At 44.9% G+C, this 24941-nt stretch overlaps 1 protein-coding gene and 1 pseudogene across 3 annotated transcripts in view; one reads left to right on the top strand and one right to left on the bottom strand.

The window, feature by feature from the left end:
• Positions 1–1122: 1122 nt before the first annotated feature.
• Positions 1123–24941, top strand: part of FYB1 (FYN binding protein 1) — a 111488-nt gene continuing 87669 nt past the window's right edge. For all 3 annotated transcript variants that reach the window (XM_088455264.1, XM_088455265.1, XM_088455263.1), the window contains exon 1: positions 1123–2233. In XM_088455264.1, the coding sequence (XP_088311390.1) occupies positions 1174–2233 (1060 nt within the window). In that variant the 5' untranslated portion in view covers positions 1123–1173. The remainder of the gene's footprint in view (positions 2234–24941) is intronic.
• LOC148478877 (uncharacterized) lies at positions 20073–22837 on the bottom strand (annotated as a pseudogene).

Below are 24941 nucleotides of genomic sequence, written 5' to 3'. Positions count from 1 at the left end.
AGCCAGTGTTGGCAGATTTTGCTACCTGCCTTAGCAGAGCTATTTATTAGGCAATGGGTGGTAATCACTGCATAACCCAAGAAAATTACATTAAGTGACACAATGGATTACATTTATGTTTAAACTTTCAGAATGGTATACAGTAGTTATCAGTTATCTTGTGTGAATACAGTTTGGCAGAACAGGTGTCCGTCTATTCTATTTCATTGTTGCTGATACTGCTGATTTGTTATTGGTGCTTTACCCCCGCATTCACAATATCTTGTCACCATGCTGGAAACAATATTAGTAATATCTCTTATTAGATGATAGCATTATCTGTAGCCCAATAGGCTCAGCTACATGATGAATGGAATCAGAGATATCAAAATATAAGACTTGGCTGCTCTTTATGGGGAGATGCATGAAACCTTCTTTACCATATCTAGAAGCAGATTGGTTGCTACGGGTAACTTCTCCCTCCACCTGTCCTCTTTTGATGGCTTGATATTGTACATCTGCCCATACAGGCCTGCACACGCAGTAATTCCAAATCAATGAAACAGAGAGAAAAACATCAACTTATTGCCACTATAGCAATAACAGACACTGTATTAAAAAGGGTAAAACAAAACCTGCAAGGCGTATTTTTCATTACAATGTGTCTTTAAATTCTCACAAGATAAGGATTATAGACACCGTTGGATTTCTAGCTTTGTAATCCTTCATTGGTATACTTAACAGTAGTTAAAAAGAAACATAAGCACCTGAAATGAAAAATGATAGTTATTTAGAAGAAAACGCTTTTGAAGACATAGGTGTGATTCACACCCTTTGGTAATAATATATCCCTTATTTTTACTTCCTTGTTTTCTCAAGTTGCTGTCATTTTTGGTCATAAAATATTAAAAACTACATGGTAAGTTACTGCTAAAACAAGCATTTATAGTGTAAACGACAGGAGGACACATAAATAAGATAACAGCATTGAGCTATACAGGAAGATACTTTGTGAAATAGTTTCTACCAATCCGCTATGTTGCAAGCCTCAAGTCAGGAAGCCTTTCAGATAGCTGTGTGTGTGTGTGAGAGAGAGAGAGAGAGAGAGAGAGAGCACTGAGAGATCTCTCACTTCAGCTATTTTCTCCTTTCTGCTTGCAGGAAAAAAACACAAATGTGAAGTCACTCGCTGCTATGTTTAATGTGGTGCCTACACCCATGGAGGACACAGAGAGTTCCACAGGGCAACCTGGTTTAAAGGGAATTCAGGCTAGAAGAGCAGGCTTTGAGAAGTTTAACAACACTTCCCAAGGCCAAGGAGTTACACTCAAGAAACCTACATTTCCAAAACCGGTACAAGGACTGAAATCTGCATCAGAGGACGTTAAACCCCCATTTGTAAGACCTGGAGGCATCAATAGGACTGGTGGTTCTTTTCACTCACCCAACCAAGAAACACATCCGAAACCAACATTTCCAAAACACCCAGGTTTTAAACCTCCTGACCAGCAAAAAGAAGAATCGAAGGTGCAGTTTCCAAAGCCCGTTGGCAGCAAACCTTTCGTTGTCAATAACTCTCCCCAAGAACCCAAGTTTGGAGGAGTCAAGCCAACATTTCCACCTCAGTCAAAGGAAAAAGAAGAAAAACCAGCATTTAGAAAGCCATCAGAAATAAAAGCTCTTAATTCAACATCAGACAATGAGGCTAAACCGACTTTTAACAACAAGCCGCAATTAGGGACAAAGCTTTCGACAAACATTGGTGCATCGTCAGGTGCAAACAGCTTCAACCCACATAGCTTAGCCACGAAGACATTTTCAAGTTCTCAGGACAACAAACCAGTAAACCAGACAAAGGAATCAACAGAAGCAAATGCCGCAGCAGGTCCTCCCTCTCAGACCTTCTCTGGAGTGAAATTAAGACCGTCTGGAATTGGTTCGCTCCAGAGCCGGTTCTTAGATAAAGACACAACCGAGCAAAATGATAGGACAAAGCCCAGTGTCGCGTCAAAACATTTTCCACCCAAAAATATCCAGGATGGCAGCAATACTGTATCTATTGTGTCAAATTTTACAAGAGGACACTCAGCAAGTCAGGTTTCTGCTGCACAGGATAACTTTAAGGAACAGAGAGTTCCCTCTGAACCAAAACGAAAGCCCCTGCCACATCCGGCTACCTTAGGCCCTCCACCTCCAAAGCCAGCCAGACCACCTAACGTGGACATAGAACGATTTAGAAGTGGGAAAGGAGGCGGTAAGTTTGAATTCCAATTTTTTGTAAATATTTATTTTGTGAAAGCAAAAGAAAACTATTTAAAATATAATATATATATATATATTTATATATATATATATATATATATATATATTGTATAATATCTGTCTATATTTTATACCAACTGAAAAATCCAGTTCTCACTTTTCACATTCTGTCAAATGATACAGATTTTATTTATGTATTTCATCAGATATTATTGTGATAATGTTAATTTTATTATTTATATTCATATGGTCAACTTATTTATATAAATGCTTTGCATGTGTAGCTTTCAGTCAATGACAAAACAATCTCAAGCACAAGCGCAAACTATACTAAAAATTACGACATTCTAAAAAGAAAAAGGAAACGTTGTGAAAAAAATTCCAGTATACTAGGTATACAGTATCAACTTAATGTGCACTATGATACAAATCTTTATCTTGATGATAAAATTCCCGATATTGACCAATGAAGTGGGGAAATAATAAAAAATAAAAAAACACTAAACCACAGACCTCCAAGAATCAAACTTTCAGGATAAGAAAAATTAAAAATCAAAAACTAGCTGAGCATAGTAGAGTTATATGTATATTTAATAAATACTTCTGAAGTGTTATGTTAAAAGTTATATAGTAGAATTCTAGCAGTGGGATGTTAAGGTAATAATTCTCAGGATATTATTTCTTATAAAAAAAAAATGCAAATATTACAAGAAATACAACATTCAAACATTAGGATAAAAATAGTGAATAGAGAAGATGGGAAAATATTGCTAATTCTGCATAAACGTTTTAAAAAAGTATCCTTTATAATTATTATTTTCTATATTTATTTCCAAATATTTGTTCTGATAAATAATATTATCACAGCAAATAGCAGGAAAATTGCTACTTAATTAATAAAAGAATGGTAGGAGGGAAAGCACATCTGATAAGATGCTGCCCCAACAAAAGGTGATAACAACAGCTATCATTATATTTCACGTTTTATCTACTGCGTGTGCCCAGCCATCAACAATGGATAGGAGAGGAACGTCCAACATATCGGGGCAGGATCAGGAGATCCCTCTCTGGCCAGCTTTCCCCATAGGAGAAATTGGCAGGTGGACGTGAGCCAATAGAGGCACGCTCCCAAAACCTATGGGGACGGCTGTGGTGATCTATTTAGTAGAGAATGTAGGAGATTACTTTAATAAATGCCGCCAATCCTAGAAGTCCCAAAAATCATGCAGAAATGGAAGTTTCCACAAGTGTTTTGGAATACATAGCTTGATAAATTAGCCCCTTTTGATGTAAGTACGTGTGTGCGCGTGTGTGTGTACGTGTGTGTGTACATGTGTGTGTAACGTAAACAAAGTACACACTCAAAATTTTTTGTAGCATTAGCAACGTACAGATGGACACGTGGCACAAGCAAACGAACCCCAAATAATGGATTATGTACCTAGTTATGCAATTGACAGCCGTACATCTGCTCTGTTAACCATGCCTACTCTATTGTCTGATAACTGAATTGACATTGCTACATGGTTTGTCCAGGTACAAAGTTACTTGCCTATCTTTACTTTGCTTGCAACTCAAAATCATTTCATTTATGGAGTGACTAATTCTGAGAAACTATTCAATTGCCACCATTTTTGGATTTTTTTTTTAAATTGCCGCCCCCCCCCCCCCACCTGGGCTGGATTTGTGAGATCTATCCACTCTTCCTGGGGCCTGGAGGACTAACCGAAAAATCAGGAGTCTCCCGTACCATCCAGGTGAGTAGGCACTCTAAGGGCCGTATTCAATTAGGTGTGAAAAGTCACGTTTGGCATTTCTAGGATTGCAGGTGGCTGCAGCTGGTGTATTTTTGAAAAATTTTGGAAAATGCACTTTATAGACACAAAATGATACTAGCACCCATTTTAATGTACCCCCAAATTTAACTGCAGCATTGATGTTTTTCCAAAAATATTGCTTTTTATCATTTTTCAACACTTATGCATATAACAGCCCTTTGACACAATTTAAGAACCTCAAATACTTTTATTAGGACTATTAATACACTTCTATATTGATTTCCTATGTCAGTTAAGTTTGTTATGGGGTACAGACTGATTTCCCCAAAATATGCTTTACTTTTTGCTAGTTTCGCCATGCACAATTATCGCACATATGCATTTTCGCGTATTTTGTAATTGGATAGGGCGAAAAAACGGTAGCGCTCGCTGTGAAAATACTCGAAAAGATCACAACAAATCTGGCGAATAGGGCGAAAACTACTCCGGCGATAAGTTTTCGTTTTATTGCGGCTAATTGAATACCGCCCTAAGTATGAGAGCAACACAATTAGAAGTTATGACAGATTGTACGGACCTGTGTGTATTGGCCATTGCGGGATGTGATGGTAGTTCTGCCAGAGTCTGCACCTTCTATCATCTCAAAGAAAATGCAGTGAAGTGCAGTTAAATACGAACACACTGACAAGACCTGCATGTTATCTTACTACATATTTCTGTGTGCACATGGATGTCATGCGAGGTTTCAATAACAGCAATAAAAAAGGATATACAGTTACATCTTTCAAAGTTTTTCCCATCGGAATAGGAAAGCTTGTTGTAAGCTGATATCGCAGTTTTCACTTCTCCCTTTCAGCTCTCACTTACCAGCACTGAGATAATGCTGTTGGGAAATGTGTGTATAACCCAAAAGTGCATGCAAAATAGAGAAGTCGTATGTTAGTGCTGCGCGGCCAATCACATGATATCGCATGCGGGGCTGTGTAGTTTAATGACTGACGGAATGAGTGATCGTTCCGTCGTTCATTAAATCTTCTAGTGTGTAGCAGCAATCTTACCTTACCCTCTATTCTAATTTGGAACCCCGGTGTGGTATGACTAGTCGACAGGTTGAAGTTCAGAATGTTGACAGGTTCTGAATGTTGACAGTCCGAATGTCAACATGTCACTTTTTGCTTATTTTAGCCTAACCATAAACCTAACCCTAAACCTTATCCTAACCCTAACACTAAACATAACTCTAACATTCAACAATAACAAAAAATATGTAGACAATTCTGGTGACGACATGTTAAATACAGACATTCTGAACGTGCCAACATTTTAAACATGTCGACCTAATAGTATGTCGACATATTAGTTGTTGACTTAATATCCATCCATGTTAACATTCTGAATGTGGACTAGCTGACCGGATACCAGTGTCAAGCACACTTAGGTGTAAATTTACTAAAGGTCGGTTTGGGGTTTTCGGTAGTTTTTCCATCGGTATTGCAAACTGACCATTTACTAAAGTCAAAACCAATGGCAAAATGACCATCCGTAGATCTTTAGATGTCTACATGAACAGAAGAGAACCCCATCCAAGCACTTGGTAAGTATGAAATAATTTTTTCATTTATTTTTTCAATAAAGGATCACCACAGCAGGTGTAAAGTAGTTGTTTTAATATTTGCTTTACAGGCGGACTACAGATGACTGTCACAATTGTGTGATTTAAAGACTGTGTTCCCAGACTGGGCCTTGGACCTGTATCACTTGGCGCAGATGCCCGCAGGAGGAGACTTGGTTTAATAAAGTTCCTCCGCATGAGAGGAAGCAGTGAACTAATAGGTAATTTGAGTACTGCTAGAAGTGGTGTGGTAGCTTGGAAGCCACTTGGAAAGACTGGATAGCCTTGTGTGGACGTTAGGAGCTGAGAAGCTACGTGGAGCGGCTGGATAGCCGTGGGTAGACGTTGGTAGCTGGGTGACTACGTGGAGCGGCTGGATAGCCGTGGGTAGACGTTGGTAGCTGGGTGGCTACGTGGAGCGGCTGGATAACCGTGGGTAGACGTTGGTAGCTGGGTGGCTACGTGGAGCGGCTGGATAGCCGTGGGTAGACGTTGGTAGCTGGGTGGCTACGTGGAGCGGCTGGATAGCCGTTGGTAGACGTTGGTAGCTGGGTGGCTACGTGGAGCGGCTGGATAGCCGTGGGTAGATATTGGTAGCTGGGTGGCTACGTGGAGCGGCTGGATAGCCGTGGGTAGACGTTGGTAGCTGGGTGGCTACGTGGAGCGGCTGGATAGCCGTGAGTAGACGTTGGTAGCTGGGTGGCTACGTGGAGCGGCTGGATAGCTGTGGGTAGACGTTGGTAGCTGGGTGGCTACGTGGAGCGGCTGGATAGCTGTGGGTAGACGTCGGTAGCTGGGAAGCTACGTGGAGTGACTGGAGTACAGTGGGAAAGCTCACTAGGAAACTAGTTGCACTGGCAACTTGTGTCAGCATTGGGGAACCTTATATAGTGGATGCTGGGAGCTGACAGGCTGAGAGAGAAGGAGAAGACTCCTCATTGGTGGTAGTGTGTCACATGGGCAATCCAAGATGGCCACGCCCATGGACCGGAGGACAGCACTTCTCAGAAGAAGTCAGCGGGGACCAGCGACAAGCAGGAGCCAGCGTGGGAGCAGCAGAGCAGCGGGACCTTCCAGAGGACAGCGGAGACCGGCCAGAGAGAGAGGGATGCAGCGCACAGCACGGGAGCCGGAAGACAGCGCGGGTCAGCACCCACAAAGGTAGGTGACGGGGTCTGATTCTGGGGTCTCCAGGGCGGCGTGTGACAGTACCCCCTTCTTCATGAGTGGCCACCGGACACTTCCTTGGTTTATGAGGAAATTTCATATGGAACGCTTTGACCAGACGGGGCGCATGGACATCGGAGGCATTTATCCAGATTCGTTCTTCCGGACCATAATTTTTCCAGTCGATGAGGTATTGAAGATGATTGTATCGACAACGGGAATCTAAGATTCTGTCAACTTCGAACTCCTCTCCTTGTTGTGTTTGAACACTAGAAGCTTTGGGAAGGACCTTCTGAAATCGGTTTAAGACCAGTGGATTTAGAAGAGAAATATGGAAAGGACTTGGAATGCAAAGAAAAGGAGGAAGTTTTAGCTTGTAGGCCACAGGATTCAAGACTTTGACGATTGGGAATGGACCAATGTACCGCGGGGCAAATTTCATTGAGGGAACTCGGAGTCTTAGGTTTTGGGTAGAGAGCCAGACCATATCCCCAGGTTGGAAATTGGGAACCGCTCGTCTTTGGCGGTCAGCAAATCTCTTGTACTGGGCTGAGGTTTTAGTCAGAGAGGAACTAACCTTTTCCCAGATGTTGGAGAACCGTTGGAGGCCGCGGGCACATCTAATGTTGGAAGAAGAGGAAAATCTGGCACTCGAGGATGATGACCAAAAACTGTAAAAAAAGGAGTTGAGTTGGTGGACGTGTGATAATGATTATTGTGAGCAAATTCGGCCCAAGGAAGAAGGTCAATCCAGTCATCTTGGGAGGAGGAGACAAAAGTGCGCAGGAATTGTGCCAGGTCTTGATTGACCCTTTCAGTCTGACCATTGGTCTGGGGGTGATAAGCGGTACAAAATTTTAGTTTCATTTGAAGGGCTGAGCAGAGTGACCTCCAGAACTTCGCTATGAACTGTACTCCCCTGTCTGAGATGATCTCTTGAGGAAGGCCGTGGAGCTTGAAGATCTCTTTTATAAAACTCTGGGCGAGTAGAGGTGCAGACGGGAGCCCAGTAAGAGGTACAAAATGATCCATTTTAGTAAAGCGATCCACGATAACCCAAATGGTGTTGTGGCCCCGAGATGGAGGAAGCTCAGAGATGAAATCCATAGAGAGGTGAGTCCATGGCTTAGATGGAATTGCTAGAGGCTGGAGTTGACCATGTGGAACCCGCCGAGGTATTTTGTGTTGAGCACATTTGATGCATGACGATACATAAGACCTGACGTCCTTTTTCATCGAAGGCCACCAATAGGACCGCTGGATGAATTCAAGGGTTTTATCCATACCCAAGTGTCCAGAGAACCGGGAAGCATGGGCCCAATGCAGCAACTTCTTGCGGAGTTCTGGAGCGACGAAGGTCTTCCCAACCGGGGGTGTAGAAGATAATTTGGTGGAGGAGAAGAAAGCTGGATTCAGGATTGGTTGGGGCTGTTCCATGGGTAGATCAGGGTTGCTTGTCATGGAACGGGAGAGTGCGTCTGCTTTGAGGTTTTGTGAGCCAGGGCGATAGGAGAGTTTGAAGTTAAACCTGGAGAAAAACATTGCCCACCGGGCTTGATGAGGGTTCAGGCAATTTGCGGATTTAAGATGTGGTCTGTGAAAATGGTAATGGGGTAATGGGCTCCTTCTAGAAGATATCGCCATTCTTCGAGGGCTAGTTTCATGGCGAGTAACTCTTGATCCCCGATGGTGTCGTTTTTTTCTACAGGCAAAAACTTCCGTGAAAAAAAACCACAGGGATGAAGTTTTTCATCTTCAAACTGCTGGGAAAGCACAGCACCGACACCTTCGGAGGATGCGTCCACCTCCAGGATAAATGGCCAGGTGGAATCCGGTTGCTTTAAGATGGGAGCGGAGATGAAGGCTTGCTTAAGGAGTTGAAATGCTGAGCTAGCTTCGACGGGCCACTTAGTTGGGTCTGCTCCCTTATGGGTGAGAGCTGTAATAGGAGCTACCAGTGTTGAAAAATCTTTCACAAACTTGCGATAATAGTTGGCGAATCCTAGGAACCTTTGTATGGATTTTAAGGAAGAAGGAAGAGACCAATCAAGAATGGCTTGTAGTTTTGAGGAATCCATTTGAAGGCCTGTTCCGGAGATGATGTACCCCAGGAATGGTACACTTGAGACTTCAAACAGACACTTCTCTAATTTGCAAAAAAGTTGATTGGACCGCAATCTCAGAAGGACTTCCTTCACCTGTTCTCGATGAGTTTGGAGGTCTTGAGAAAAAATCAAAATGTCGTCCAAGTACACGACCACACTCTTGTACAAAAGATCCCGGAAGATTTCGTTGATGAAAAACTGGAAGACGGCTGGAGCATTACAGAGGCTGAAGGGCATAACGAGATATTCGTAGTGCCCATCCCTGGTGTTGAAGGCCGTTTTCCATTCATTGCCTGGACGGATACGAATTAAATTATAGGCCCCTCTTAGGTCGAGTTTGGTAAAAACTGTGGCTCCCTTGACTCTATCGAACAACTCTGTTATCAGAGGAAGAGGGTAGCGATTCTTTATAGTTATCTCATTAATACCCCGGTAGTCAATACACGGGCGCAGCCCACCGTCTTTCTTTTTTACGAAGAAAAATCCAGCCCCTGCTGGAGACGTGGAGGGTCGAATGAAGCCTTTACTTAAGTTCTCTTTAATGTACTCCGACATAGCTTGAGTCTCAGGGAGAGATAGAGGGTAGGTTCGGCCTCTAGGAGGATTCTTCCCGGGAATCAGATCAATGGGGCAGTCCCAATCACGATGGGGAGGTAATAGGTCTGCACTCTGTTTGCTGAAGACATCCAAAAACCCACCATAAGCTTTGGGCAGGTCAGTAGAATCCTCTATGACAGAAGATTGGACAGGTACTACCCGCTGAAGGCAGCCTTTGAAGCAATTGGAACCCCAAGAGGTTATTTGCATGGTGGTCCAATCAATTTGTGGTGAATGTCTCTGTAGCCAGGGTAGTCCAAGGACTAAAGAATGAGAGGCTTTGGGAATCACTAGGAAGGACAGTTGTTCGGTATGGAGCACCCCAATGGTAAGTCTAAGTGGTGCTGTACGATGGGTGATGGTTCCACTAGGAATACGACTACCATCGATGGCGGTTAAAGTGATGACCCGAGGCAACGCTTCTATGGGGATTTGATGTTTCTGGTCAAAGTCCGTAGTGACAAAGTTCTCTGTTGCTCCAGAATCCAGAAGAGCTAATACAGCTTTGGAACCTCGGGGAAGCTTTAAGTGAGCCTGGATGGTGGAACAGACTTCCTATGTGATTCAATGGCAACTGCTAACTTAACCTCTCTGTCATAAGTTAGGAGGAGGCGTTTCCCGGACGAATTGGATGGATGGGACAGGATCTACCTAAGTGTTGAGGAGATCCACAGTACATACAGAGGTTCTGTCTCTGCCTTTTCTGTCGTTCCTCAGCCGATAGACGAGAGCGGTTGACCTGCATGGGTTCTTCGCCCATAGGAGGAGAGGGTAAACGGGAAGCTGGACGTGGCCTTCCGTGGCCAAGTTTGCCTCTTTCCAAGGCATGCTCCCTGTGACGAAGATCCACCTTGTTGCAAAGGGAAATTAAATCATCCAAATTGGTTGGAAGGTCACGGGAAGCTAGGTCGTCTTTGAGTCTTTCTGAAAGGCCACTCCAGAAGGCAGCGATGCGAGCGTCCTCGTTCCAATTGAGTTCTGAGGCCAGAGTTTGGAACTGGACTACATATTGACCGACGGTCCTGCTACCCTGACGGAGGAGTAGAATATCAGCTGATGCGGAAGTGGTTCTTCCAGGTTCGTCAAAGATCTTGCGAAACGTGGAAATAAAATCAGGGTAGTTGGAGAGCAAAGGATCCGATTTCTCCCAAAGGAGCGAGACCCAGTCGAGTGCTTGGCCAGAGAGCAGAGAGATGATATATGCTACCCTGGTTCTGGCTGTTGGAAAATTGGCTGATTGTAGCTCGAACTGGATTTCGCATTGGTTTAAAAAAAAACCTGCATAGTTTGGGGTTGCCATCGAACTTGCTCGGAGGGGAAAGCTGAAGACGAGCAGGAGGTAGAAGCGGGGGAGCAGGTGACACCACAGGAGGAGAGGCGGCTTGGGAGCCAGCGGGAGCGGGATGAGCCAATAAGGACTGAATGTTGTCCAAGCGTGACGACATATCTTGGATGAAGTGGATCAACTGGGCCTGAGAGGTCTCCTGTCTTTCCAGACGAGATAGTACATCCTGCGAGGGATCTACCCCAGATCCTTGACCACTTGCCGAGTCCATCTGGCCAGTGCAAACTGTCACAATCGTGGGATTTAAAGACTGTGTTCCCGGACTGGCCCTTGGACCTGTATCACTTGGCGCAGACGCCCGCAGGAGGAGACTTGGTTTAATAAAGTTCCTCCGCATGAGAGGAAGCAGTGAACTAAGAGGGAATTTGAGTACTGCTAGAAGTGGTGTGGTAGCTTGGAAGCCACTTGGAAAGACTGGATAGCCTTGTGTGGACGTTAGGAGCTGAGAAGCTACGTGGAGCAGCTGGATAGCCGTGGGTAGACGTTGGTAGCTGGGTGACTACGTGGAGCGGCTGGATAGCCATGGGTAGACATTGGTAGCTGGGTGGCTACATGGAGCGGCTGGATAGCCGTGGGTAGACGTTGGTAGCTGGGTGGCTACGTGGAGTGGCTGGATAGCCGTGGGTAGTTGTTGGTAGCTGGGTGGCTACGTGGAGTGGCTGGATAGCTGTGGGTAGACGTTGGTAGCTGGGTGGCTACGTGGAGCGGCTGGATAGCCGTGGGTAGACGTTGGTAGCTGGGTGGCTACGTGGAGCAGCTGGATAGCCGTGGGTAGACGTTGGTAGCTGGGTGGCTACATGGAGCGGCTGGATAGCCGTGGGTAGATGTCGGTAGGTGGAAAGCTACGTGGAGCGACTGGAGCACAGTGGGAAAGCTCACTAGGAAACTAGTTGCACTGGCAACTTGTATCAGCATTGGGGAACCTTATATAGTGGACGCTGGGAGCTGACAGGCTGAGAGAGAAGGAGAAGACTCCTCATTGGTGGTAGCGTGTCACATGGGCAATCCAAGATGGCCGCGCCCATGGACCGGAGGACAGCGCTTCTCAGAAGAAGTCAGCGGGGACCAGCGACCAGCAGGAGCCAGCGTGGGAGCAGCAGAGCAGCGGGACCTTCCAGAGGACAGCAGAGACCGGCCAGAGAGAGAGGGAAGCAGCGCACAGCGCGGGAGCCGGAAGACAGCGCGGGTCAGCAAAGGTAGGTGATGGGGTCTGATTCTGGGGTCTCCATGGCAGCGTGTGACAATGACAGCTGGTCCTTAATGTCCAGGCATACCTGGGACTTGTAGTCTGCCTGTAATGAACAGGCCATTCACTGCACTAATCGGCAGAGTCACAGCTTATTATATCATGTCTGTTACGCTGCCGGCCATTCACTGCCACTACTAGTATGCGGCTGTCCCTTGCACTGACTGCACTGATCGGCAGAGTCACAGCTTATTACATCATGTCTGTGACGCTGCCGACCACTCACTGCCACTACTAGTATGCGGCTGTCCCTTGCACTGACTGCACTGATCGGCAGAGTCACAGCTTATTATATCATGTCTGCGGTGCTGCCGGGAAGTGGAACAGCAGACGTGATGTGACACTTTAAGGGGCAGCGCAGTGTGTTATTCTAATCTTATTCATAAATAATCTTGTGACACAAAGTGGCAGTGCAGTGTGTTATTCTTTTCTTATTCATAAAAAATCTTGTGACACTGTAAGTGGCAGTGCAGTGTGTTATTCTTTTCTTATTCATAAAATATCTTGTGACACGAAGTGGTAGCGCAGTGTGTTATTCTTTTCTTATTCATAAAAAATCTGTAAGTGGTATCGTAGTGTGTTATTCTTACTCATAAATAATCTTGTGACACTAAGTGGCAGCGTGTGACAATGACAGCTGGTCCTTAATGTCCAGGCATACCTGGGACTTGTAGTCTGCCTGTAATGAACAGGCCATTCACTGCACTAATCGGCAGAGTCACAGCTTATTATATCATGTCTGTTACGCTGCCGGCCATTCACTGCCACTACTAGTATGCGGCTGTCCCTTGCACTGACTGCACTGATCGGCAGAGTCACAGCTTATTATATCATGTCTGTTACGCTGCCGGCCATTCACTGCCACTACTAGTATGCGGCTGTCCCTTGCACTGACTGCACTGATCGGCAGAGTCACAGCTTATTACATCATGTCTGTGACGCTGCCGACCACTCACTGCCACTACTAGTATGCGGCTGTCCCTTGCACTGACTGCACTGATCGGCAGAGTCACAGCTTATTATATCATGTCTGCGGTGCTGCCGGGAAGTGGAACAGCAGACATGATGCAATGATAAAATTGAGACTATAGATAGCATTCACCTATAGGTACTGTGGCAGATAAATTATCTGACGTGTGAGATCAAATGGGGGGAGAGGGGGAAATTAATCAACGAATATTATAGTACCAGTGTAATTCTAGTTGTTGGTGGTTATAGATGGGTGATATGCAAAAATAACAATGATGTGTTTGGTACAATTACTGTAGTATACAAATTAATTTATAAACAAACCATGCAATAGAAGTAGTTAACCAATTATACAGAGCCCTAATCTATTTAATAATCTTTATGCAACCATAGAAAGAGTTCAAAGCAATTCATTAAACTGTAACTATGTATATAATGAACATACAATGTGGAGCAATACACTATGGTAAGTTACTGGAGGGTAAAATACACTATGGTAAGTTACTGTAGCGTAAAATACATACAGTAGGTCTGTCTGTGGGAAGCTAAAGATCTTCTAAACTGGACAATGTAATGGGAACAAAACGTGGTGGTGGCCCAGAGTGCTCGTGTCCTGAGATGATACTGTTGTGCGTGGCTGCTAACAGGACTTATACAGGGTATAGGGGGAAATAAAACTGAGGCTAAACTTCATGCATGAAGGGTGATAGACAGAAACACAATGAGGAAAGACAGTCGGGTGGGGGTGTAAGGGAGGAATAGGGTGTAAGGGAGGAATGGGGTGTAAGGGAGGAATGGGGGTGTAAGGGAGGAATGGGGTGTAAGGGAAGAATGGGGGTGTAAGGGAGGAATGGGGTATAAGGGAAGAATGGGGGTGTAAGGGAGGAATGGAGGTGTAAGGGAGGAATGGGGTGTAAGGGAGGAATGGGGGTGTAAGGGAGGAATGGGGTGTAAAGGAGGAATGGGGTGTAAGGGAGGAATGGGGTGTAATGGAGGAATGGGGTGTAAGGGAGGAATGGGATGTCCCTCTTAGTGGGTGTTTTAATCCAAGGTAAGTGAGTCCAGATACTTACCAAAGGAGGATCCTGCTTGTTGATATGGGGGAGTCCAAAAATATATAGTGTTGTCACCCTTATGGACAGGGTCGGACTGGCCCACTGGGGTACAGGGGAAATCCCATGAGGGCCCCACTCCCTCCTCCTAATGTTAGGTTTCAGACTGTGTATTTGAAATAAACACTTATTCTATTACAGGATCAGTTACCTGGTAGAGCAGGAACATGGAGGAACAGACCATGCAATGTTCAATGTTGTCTGCAGACTATGGCCCTCATTCAGAGGCGCTCGCAAGAAGTGAGCGCTCGTTCTAAATGAGGTCGGCCACTTCTATTTTTAAGTGCGGCCTCCTGGTCGCTAGCTAAGCTTTGTTGTCCAAAGTGCTGAATGTGTTGTTCATCAAAGGGCTGCTGCCTCATTCAGGGGTGCTCTTCCCCAGTGTAAAAAAAAAATAGAAGTGAAAGTAAATTAATATCAATCCGCAAAAAAAAAAAAATTTTTTTTTTTGTGTGTGTGTGTGCGTTAGCGCTATTATTGTTTGGTGACACTGCCGGCCAGACCACAGTTTATTGTCCACGTATTGTAACACTACAAGTCGTAGCGCAGTGTTTTATTCTTATTCATAAATAATATTGAGACACTGTAAGTGCTAGCGCAGTGTTTTACTCATAAAAAATCTTGTGACACTGTAAGTGGTAGCGCACTCTAATATTCAACTTTTCACTTTTTTCCTTAATCGTGAATAAATGATTGGTCTACACTCCGACTACAAGACCACAACAAAGTGCTAAATAACATGCATTATATAAAAAACAATGACATCACTGTAAGTGGCAGCATAATGTGTTATTCTTTTCTTATTCATAAAAAATCTTGTGACACTTTAAGGGGCAACGCAGTGTGTTATTCTAATCTTATTCATAAATAATCTTGTGACACAAAGTGGCAGTGCAGTGTGTTATTCTTTTCTTATTCATAAAAAATCTTGTGACACTGTAAGTGGCAGTGCAGTGTGTTATTCTTTTCTTATTCATAAAATATCTTGTGACACGAAGTGGTAGCGCAGTGTGTTATTCTTTTCTTATTCATAAAAAATCTGTAAGTGGTATCGTAGTGTGTTATTCTTACTCATAAATAATCTTGTGACACTAAGTGGCAGCGCAGTGTGTTATTCTTTTCTTACTCATAAAAAATCTTGTGACACTGTAGGTCATTGATGCCGCAGTGTAATATTTAAAATTGGTACAAATTGACGTGTGTGCTGTACCCCATTTCATTCGTGTTTGTTGATATGGAAAATGATCAGTTCAGAGGAGAGCAGGAACCACATACTAGTGCTGGGGCTGCTGCCAGTGCCACCAGTCCTGACAATACTAGTCCATCTATATCATCTACTAAAGCCGAATCCCAAGGGCATACAGCGCTTAAGTAAGGGCATCTAAAATCAAGAACCAATCTTTTACAGTGGTAAAGAAAAAACATCAAAGGGAAAGTTAGCTGCAGTAAGACATAAAATTGTCAATATGCCTATCACCACATGAAGTGGCAAGGAAAGGCTAAGACCTTGGCCTTTATTTATGACTGGTGGTTCTGCCTCTTATGATGATGTAAGCACAAGTGAACATGCTGACATAGAAATTGAGGATGCTTCTGTGAAAGTGCACCAGGATGAGCAGGATATTTGTGTAGCTGACGCTAGTAAGGATGTTGTTGATGAGGATGTTGTTTGTGTAAATCAGGCACCAGTGGAAGAAACAGTTATTGCCCATGATAAGGAAAAGCCCATTGTGATGGGTGGGCACAAGACAAAAAATTCCACTTCTTATGTGTGGAATTATTTCTACCCAAATCCGGACAAAAATTGTCAAGTCATCTGTACCCTTTGCAAAGCCAGAGTAAGTAGAGGGTAGGAACCTTAACCATCTAGGAATCTCCTCCCTGTTACGTCATCTGCAGCGCATCCATCCAAAAAGTTGGGTCTTTTGGGAAAGTTTAGTTTTTTCTTGGCAGATGCACTTGCTGTACAAACTAAAGGAAAAGCCATCGCTGCATCATGTGCCGCTTGAGCTGACAATTTGCTTACCAACAGCTCTTTGCATCTCTTTAGATCTGTGTCTGTTGGGAAGAAAGACACAACGTATGACTTGAACCTTATATCTTAAATCTTGCATGTGCTCTGTTCAGCTTGTCCACATATCTGTGGTTAAGTGGACAGTGGGTACAATGGCATTTTGGAGGCCACTAATTACATTTTTTAATGTCCCTATACAGAGTAGGAATTGCTTTTCTAGTGAAGTGGAATCTTGATGGGATTTGGTAGTGGGGACACAGGACCTCAATTAACTGTCTAAAACCCAATGCATTATTGGCCTCCCCTCCTCCCTCATAGATTTGCTTCAGCATCAAAAAATGAAATTCAAGTTACTATTAATCAAATCTTCCTTTCCCTGCCTTCAACTACATACATATTCCAACTCCCTCAGGCCTCTTGAATAATAAAAACATTTGTACGCCATTTGCCATGTTGGAAGTTGAACTGCCACTGCTGCTGCAATCTTTAACATGTGGATTCTGAATGCCAAAAATGTCCAGAAATGTTTACAGCAACAGACAGCATCTCCTGCATGCCCCTGTTAATTTAAAAAAAAATATTCTGAACCATCAAGTAGATTTTGTGGGCAAAACATGGGACATATTGTTCACCCATGCTCTCCCCTCCTCCCTCATAAATTTGCTTCAGAATCAAAAAATTAAATGAAATTTACTACTAATCAACCCTTTCTGTTCCTGCCTTCAACTACATACATACTCCAAATCCCTCAGACCTCTTGATTAATTAAATCATTTGTTCCTTTATGTGCCATGTTGGAAGTTGAACTGCCACCTGTTTGTGCCGCCCACTGCTACCGCTTAGCCTAGTCAGCCAGCTAGCTTGGTGCAAATGTTGGGCCTAAACCGGATGAAAACAATATAGTGAGCTGTGAGTTGGTCAAAATTGACTGGAAACAAGTGGAAATTAATGTTATTGAGGTTAATAATACTGTAGGAACAAAAAAAATAAAAATTATGTGATTTTAGCAGTTTTTGTAAATATTTGGAAAAAAATACAGATTCAAAACCAAAACACGCAAGGGGCGACTTTGGCAAAACCAAATCCAGATCCAAAACACGAGGAGATACAGATCCAAAACCAAAACATGGGGTTCAGCGCACATCCCTAACCTAAAGATGCACCAACACGGATATCCACAGAAGATATGCAAATTATAATTTAGTTTTTAAAGAAATTGGTTGCGGCATTATCATAAGATGCAGACGCGGCTGCGACTCAGAATCAGGCACACAGTCCCATGTGCCTATTCTCCCTCATATAATGGCTACAAATCTTACAATCACTACCCAGTGGTTGGGTAGGTGGTCCTGGTGCTGATAATGCCATCGGTCAGAATCCCGGCAGCGTTATCCTGACGGTGGAAATCCCGGCACATGCAGGTAAGTATTCTAACCCTTCCCCAAACCCACCTTTGCCACAGGCTAACCCTAACCCCCCTCCTGCAGTCTAACCCTAACCCTCCCGCAGCCCAAACCTCCCCTCCCGAAGCCTAACCCTCCCCTCACGCAGCCTAACCCTCCCCCTCCCCCCAAGCCTAATACTCACCGTTGGGATACTGGAGCCGGAATTCTGACTGCTGTTGGGTTTCTGGCGTTGGTATTCTGACCGCCGGCATTATGTGTGCCGGTATGCCTACTACATCTCCTACCCAGATCCCTATTCTCCTCATAAAACAGTACCTACTGTATCACTGGAGGTGAGGCTGCAGCGTAGTTCAAAATTCAAATAGGGGATTCACACAAACTGCCAAAGAGTCACAGCTTGCAATGTTTGGCAGCATTTGTAAGGGCAGTTGGTGTGACTCCCCTATTTGAATTTTGGACTGCACTGCAGCCCCACCTCTGGAGCCTCCACTGGTACCTATTCTCCTTAGAAGCAGTCTTCAGTTCTTGTCTGTCCTGTGTCTGACTCTGTGCCTCTGTCTCTGGGAGACACAGAGTGGGTTGGAGGGCAGCCAAGTGGTGGGATACTTGAGCAGGCTGCTGCTTCCATTCATGGAGCATCCCTTCAGCCTTGTCTGCCTCTCGAGCAGAATGGGTGCAGCTCTGGTAACTCTCTGTGGTGGAGGTGCAGGGGTGTGACGGCGCATCGAAGACTCCAATCTGCTACCCTGGTCAGAGGGCCGCATTGGAGCAGGTGACGGGCCAAACGCTGTAGTTTGGATGCCCCTGCTTGAGATTATGCTACATCTCATACTATGCTACTATCGCACACAATACCGGCAACCAAACTGTGCTAAAGTCTGCTGAGTCTTTTTCAAACACGCCTACAGCATACAACCAGATGTGCATGTTGTGATCCTGATTAATGGTGGCATGACCTGCGCATGCACAGACCCACTGACATGCCGACATGCTGCCTAGGATTCCTCAAGGGGCAGGCAACCCTATTGCCAGTGAATATAGGCATTTTCACCTGGTGTCAGGGATTTCTCTCATTTCGCCCTACTGTACATAGGAAAGGATAATGAGTAAAACATACAGTAGTTTGCAGGAATGACCTGCAAACTTTCTTTGTTCTAGGGAATAGGATTGCCACCTAGGAACAGCTGGTGGGTAGGTAGGCTAGCCTCCCGACTGCCGCTGGAGAAGGTAAAGTGAAAAGAATTTTAACTTACCTTCTCCACAGCCAGGGGAGCGGGCTGGTGGGGGTCCTGTGATGTGTGTATGCACACGCACGTCACGTGTACAGCTGCGCGCACGGTTGCGCATGTGGACATAAGCGCTGATAGGCACTTCTGAGCCAGCAAGGATGCGCGCACACACTGGTCACAAGCGCGCACGATGACCTACGCTAAACAGCCCGCCCCCTGCAGATTTTACAGAAGCTTACGGATGGCAATGCTGAGGAGAATAGGTGGGAGGTGAGTAACCCCGAACTGTGCTGCCATACCAATAAGGACTGGAGACTAAGGGATGCAGAGTGAACAGTATTTAATAGTAGTCTTGGTAAACTCAGTCAACCAGGAGTAGAAGAAGAACTGATAAATGGAAGGAACTGTTTAAACCTAGGAAACATCTTAGAACCAGGAAACATAGGTAGATTTCAAGCAGACTTTCGGCAATCGAAGACCAACGGAGTGAAGTCAGTTCTGTTGTTAGGTGGTTGCGCTTGCTGTTTCTTTGGACCCTTTGTCGCGCCTGATACCAAAGGGGAGAAGAGCCATTAGCAGTATTGGAGATAAAAAGAGAAACCAACAGACCTAGCAAGGTATATGGTGGGTAGGGTGGATGCTGTTGCTAGGTGGCAATCCTATTCCCTAGAACAAAGAAAGTTTGCAGGTCATAGATTCCTGCAAACTATTGTTTGTTCGTCTGGAGGCTTGCACCCTAGCAACAGCTGGTGGGCAGACTACCACATACCTGGTGGTTGCTCTGAGAAACTCTATCCTCTGGGGATCAGAAGGTCCCCAATAGTGCCTAACAAAGGTACGAGTGGAGGACCAACGTGCAGCCTGCATTATAGATTGCAAAGGCAACCCTTTTGCAGCTGCCGAAGTGACTGCCACACTGCAGAGGGAATGACCCTTAAACAGTGAAGTGTCTATATCGGAATCACGCATAGCAGATACTATCCATCCTGGTATTGTGGAAGGTCTGGCAGTACGTAAGGGTTTATGACAGGTAATGAAGACTTGGGAAATGTTGTCTCTGTGTGAAGCGATGATAACGATATAAGAAGACAAACACTCCACTAAGCAAAGAGATTCGACTCATCTCTAACGAGGTCAAACTCCACTAAGGGATTTTGAAATGAAGTGTTTTTTGTGTGTCCTCTGAGTATTATGTGGAAACCTACTGGGGTTGGTGTTATCCAGGGGTCTGAAATATCTATCAAGAAGAGTTCAGCTCCTCTTTCTGCAAAAGTCAAAGCTAGGAGGAATGCCAGTTTCCTTGACAAACAGGAAATATCTGAGGTTGAAGACATACTGGCGAAGAAATCCAGAAAGGGTTCCATGTCCCAGGTGAAAGAGTAATGTGGACATGATGGCCTAGATAAGAAAATGCCTTTGAGCAAGCAGAGATATAATTTATTCTCGGAAAGTCCGGGAATTAGGAGTGTGAGGGCAAAGCCGTATGAGCGTATGGTGGCCGAAGCCAACCCTGCATCATATCTGCAAGCTAGGAAGTCTATAGTAGAGTTTACAACGGAGGATAGGTGAGAAGTAGGACGTGTGGTTTGCCAGGAAAGAAATTCCTTGATGATTGTGTTATATATAGATCTCGTTCTCAGCCTGAGAGATGCATTAATAAGTGCTGTAGAAGTGGCTGAGAAGTGTGAGCCTGTTAACAATCGAGCAATATCACCATCCACATGCATTGAGGTAGCTCTTGTAGCAGGTCTTGAGTCCCCTGGAAGCTGTCTTTTGATAGTCCCAGGGGAGGTTTGCTCCTTTGTGTAGGAGACTGATTAGGGGGAACCAAATTCTGGATGGCGAGACTGGGTATACTAGAATGATTTGGGGTAACCTGTCTGATCTTGTGAAGTACTGTCAACAACATGGCCGGGGGAGGTAAGGCATATGAGAGGATGAGATTTGTCCGTGGAAATGACATTGCATCCGTGCAGAAGGCAGTTTGGACCCAGATTCTGGATATGAAGCTCGGAACCAAGCATTGGATGGGGCTGCAAATAGATCCAACTGCGGTTCGCCGAAGGCTGTCACAATGCTGTGAAAAATCTCCAGCTTCAGTGATACTCTGTCTAGAGTGAGGCGATTCCTAGAAAGGGAGTCTGCCAGCTGGCACATACACGGCGGACAGCTGAATAGATCTTTGCAACGCCCATCGCCAGATGTGTATTGCCTCTTGGCAAAGTAGTAGAAATCGTGTGCTGCCCATTTTGTTAATATAAGACACGGCAGTTTTGTTGTCTAGGTGAATCTGAACCGGGATGTCTCAAAGCTGAGGTGGGACTAGAGCCTCCAGGGCTAACTTGGCCACTCTTAGTTCTAAAAGGCTTATGTGGGCCTCTGATTCCTGAGCGGACCACTTGCCTCTCACCGCTTTGTCTCATGTGAATGTTCCCCAGCCTGAGAGTGAAGCATCTGAGGTGATTATGACCTTTTGTTCTAGGGTTCTAGGAGAGGCCTGGGAAGAGGCAGGGAAGCACTAGCCAATTCTCTATCTCCTGGTGTGCTATAGCCGTGAGTAGGATTTTGTCTGACCATGTAAGACCTCTCTTGAGAAGAGATCCCAGGTTTTGGGAGTGTCTGCAAATAAGGGGTGTGTGTAGAGAAACCCTGGATCTAACACTCTCATTTTTCCAATAATTCTGGCAAGATCTCTCACGATGAGCTTGCAGTAGAGAATACGAGAAATAAAAGTCTGAATGTCTTTCCATTTGTCTGATGGGACTTCTACAGAGAAAGCAGGGGAATCTATTAGGAACTCCAGAAAGGTTATACACTGGCAAGGGGTTAGTATTGATTTGGCGTAATTTATCGAGAAACCCAGGTTGAGAAGCAGGGATACAATTACATCGCTGAGAGAGCAGCTTCTCATATTCTGAATAGACTACCAGAAGGTCATCCAAATAAATTATGCAGCAAATCTGTTATTGCCGGAGATGAGTCACTACCGCTTTCATAAGCTGGGTGAATGTGTAAGGGGCATTGGACAACCCGAAGACCATCACCGTCCATTGGTAGTGGACATTTTTTCAAAGAAATCTCAGAAGCCTTCTGTGGTTTGGATGGACCTGAATTGCATGGAAGGCCTCCTTGAGGTTTATCTTTATGCAATAGTCGTTTTGAGTAAGGAGAATAGGAACCTGTGCCAGACCTTCCATTCTGAGAGAGGCCAAGGTGGGAGGGTATTTGTAAACAACCTACCATGCTCTCTGTCTCTTCTGGAGGGGTTGGGGATAGCGGGTGCTGTACCTCTGGCACCTCGAATCCTGTAGTAGCCTCCTCTTTTTCCTTGTGGGGCACCTCACTGGTCTCGGGTCGAACCGCTGGATCCTGCAGAACGACCCTCCTGGTGAAAGGGCCGTTTGGAGGACTGGTGGCTTTTAAGGTCCGCAAAGGATTTGCGGGCTTTGTAATGAATTTTAACTTCATCAATTAATTCTGGGCCGAAAAGATCGGAATCTACAAGATTAGGGATTTCCATTGGCTTGGGAGTGAACTCAGTTAGACCAGCTCTAGCCAGCCAGCGGGTTCTACGAGTATTCGATATGAAATCAAAAGCCTGCCCTACCATCAGGGTCGCTCTGCTTATAGCTTTAAGAAGATCTGTCTTAGAAGCTACCAATGAGTCTAAGGATCCGCTAGCGGATCCCTCTTTCTCTGCTTTGTCTAGTATGAACAGCAGAGGGCCAGCAGCGTCAGACATTTTAAGCTGGATTTTTCTGAGCAATTTGTCAATAGCGTCACTCTGGGTTCTGTCACCAATGAGTGAGGACAGTGCTGGGTCAATTTCAGGGGCAAAAAGAGCAGGAATATCTGGAATCCCTATGATTACGAAGAACCATTTCATCCTCCTTTACGAGTGTGGTTCTCAATGCTAACTGGGAAAAATTGTATACCTGGGAGCGTTCACCCAGTGCCCAGTGAGAGGCGTAAACCTTATTAGGAGGTGTTATGCCTGCTAATGCCACTCTGACCATTTGCAGGTCACTATATTCGCCTCTTTTAAAGGATGCTGAAGTTCTGGTGACTTCTTCTGACTCCCTACTACTACTACTAGTGGTGACTGACATTGTCATATCGAATAGGAGCCAGAGAACGTTGCTTACTGGACCCTTTGTGAGAGCATGGGAGGAAGGTATTGGCTGGAGATAAATGCTGTCCATGGGCAGGAGATGGCGGTTTGTTATGCACCATAGAGGTATTCCGGCTATGGGCAATACCTGGTAAAGAGACGTTTTGTCCTGAACAGGTGTCTCTTGTTTTATGCACATTTTTCTTTGTTTGAAGTACTTTTCCTCACAATCTTGTGTGAGAAAGGTGAAATTGAGGGGGAGTGAACCTCCAGAGGCTCTGTCTGCCTCAGAGCTGTCCCTGCTTTCTTTTTTTTTTAAATATAAATTCCTCAGATGAGGAAGAGTCAGTGGAAAACTTTCTTTAATATATTTAGTAATATGGCTGACAGATGGGGACACAGGCAAAGTATCTGTAGCAGACACAGAGACTGCGTCCTTCACCTTCAGCCGCTGAAGTAAAATCTGCAGGGGGCGGGCTGTTCAGCGCAGGCCATCACGCGTCCTTGCTGGCTCAGAAGCGCCTATAAGCGCTTATGTCCGCTGTACATGTGACGTGCATACGCGCGCATACACACGTCACAGGAGCCACGCCAGCCCGTTCCCCGGCTGTGGAGAAGGTAAGTGAAAATTATTTTCACTTTACCTTCCCCAGCGGCAGTCGGGAGTCTTGCCTACCTACCCAACAGCTGTTGCTAGGTGGCAAGCCGTCCGACAAACAAATACGATCTTCCAACAATTACACCAGCTTATCTTTTACACAAACATGAGACAACATGAATGAGAATAGCAAACGTGAAATTGTAGCTGCCACCCTCACAGTTCCCACACATGTAGCAGCTTGTGGTTAGGGTTCTCAAAACGGTCACATCAGTTGTGTGGCAGCAGGTGATGGTGTTAGAGGCACAGATCTTTCACTGATCAGAATGATGGTGTAGACTAGTAATTCCCCTTCAGGCGACAGAATATACTGTGTATGTATGTCACAGTGCTCGTCTGGATGGATTAGGTGCATATGCAATAGGATGATATGGAAAATATATTCTAAATGAAAACTAAATAAATAGTTATGATTTTTATTCCTGTTCATATTTTCATCAAAATATTTTAACACAGAACCACTATAGAGCAAGGTTCCTCAGATCCGGTCTTCACGGAACCCTAACAGTGCATGTTTTCCAGATCATCCAGTATTAAGACAAGTGTGTTATTTGACAAACACAATGGATCTACAGGTGGTAGGTACTAATTATTCCTGAGGATACCCTGAAGACACGCACTGTTAAGCTGGGTACACACTTTGCGATATATATTTCGACGATCTTGTTTGATGAATTGGGTGGTCGCATCCTCTCATCTGATGTGCTGCACATCAGACGGGACAATGCCAGAGACAACGCAGCATGTAACGATATGTCGCATCATACAGCGATTCCATAAATCATTACATCACATCGCTGCGTCACTGGGCCGACACATCACTAAGGTGTGTACCCAGCTTTAAGGTTCCATTATGTATAACATAGCAATGCTGCCAAGTGTGTCACGAGGCGTGGAATGGAAAAAGTTTAGGAATGAAGTGAGAGTTGGGTAGTTTATTATGACATTTATCATCATACTGAATTTATATAGTAGTAACATATTCCATGATGCTGTACAATCAGAGAACTTATCAAGGGCTGCCCGGGGGAAGAGAGCTACAGTATGATTTCAGGGGGTATATCTATTGTGACAGGGACAGCAGGACTTCACTGGTTTAAATATGGAACAGCAACTGAACTTCGATCCAGGTTTTCTTTAAGGTCAGAGATGAACTGCAGCTAGGCTGATTAGTAGCACCTGTGAGCTAGCTTTAAAAATTGTGTTTGTGCACAGGGATGATGATCCTGACGGTGAAGTAGTCGCCCAGGTTATAGGCCCGGGGGTGACTAGTGTTAGGGATCCCGGACCTGTGAGTCCACTAAAGAACTGTGTTGCTGTTTGGAAGATTCTGTGTACCAGTCTGTATCAT

The sequence above is a fragment of the Taudactylus pleione genome, unplaced genomic scaffold, assembly GCF_031769625.1.
Source record: "Taudactylus pleione unplaced genomic scaffold, aTauple2 ptg000647l, whole genome shotgun sequence".
NCBI classification, from domain to species: Eukaryota; Metazoa; Chordata; class Amphibia; order Anura; family Myobatrachidae; genus Taudactylus; species Taudactylus pleione.
The sequence above is the reverse complement of the archived record's forward strand: the minus strand, read 5'-3'. Positions and strand labels throughout refer to the sequence as shown.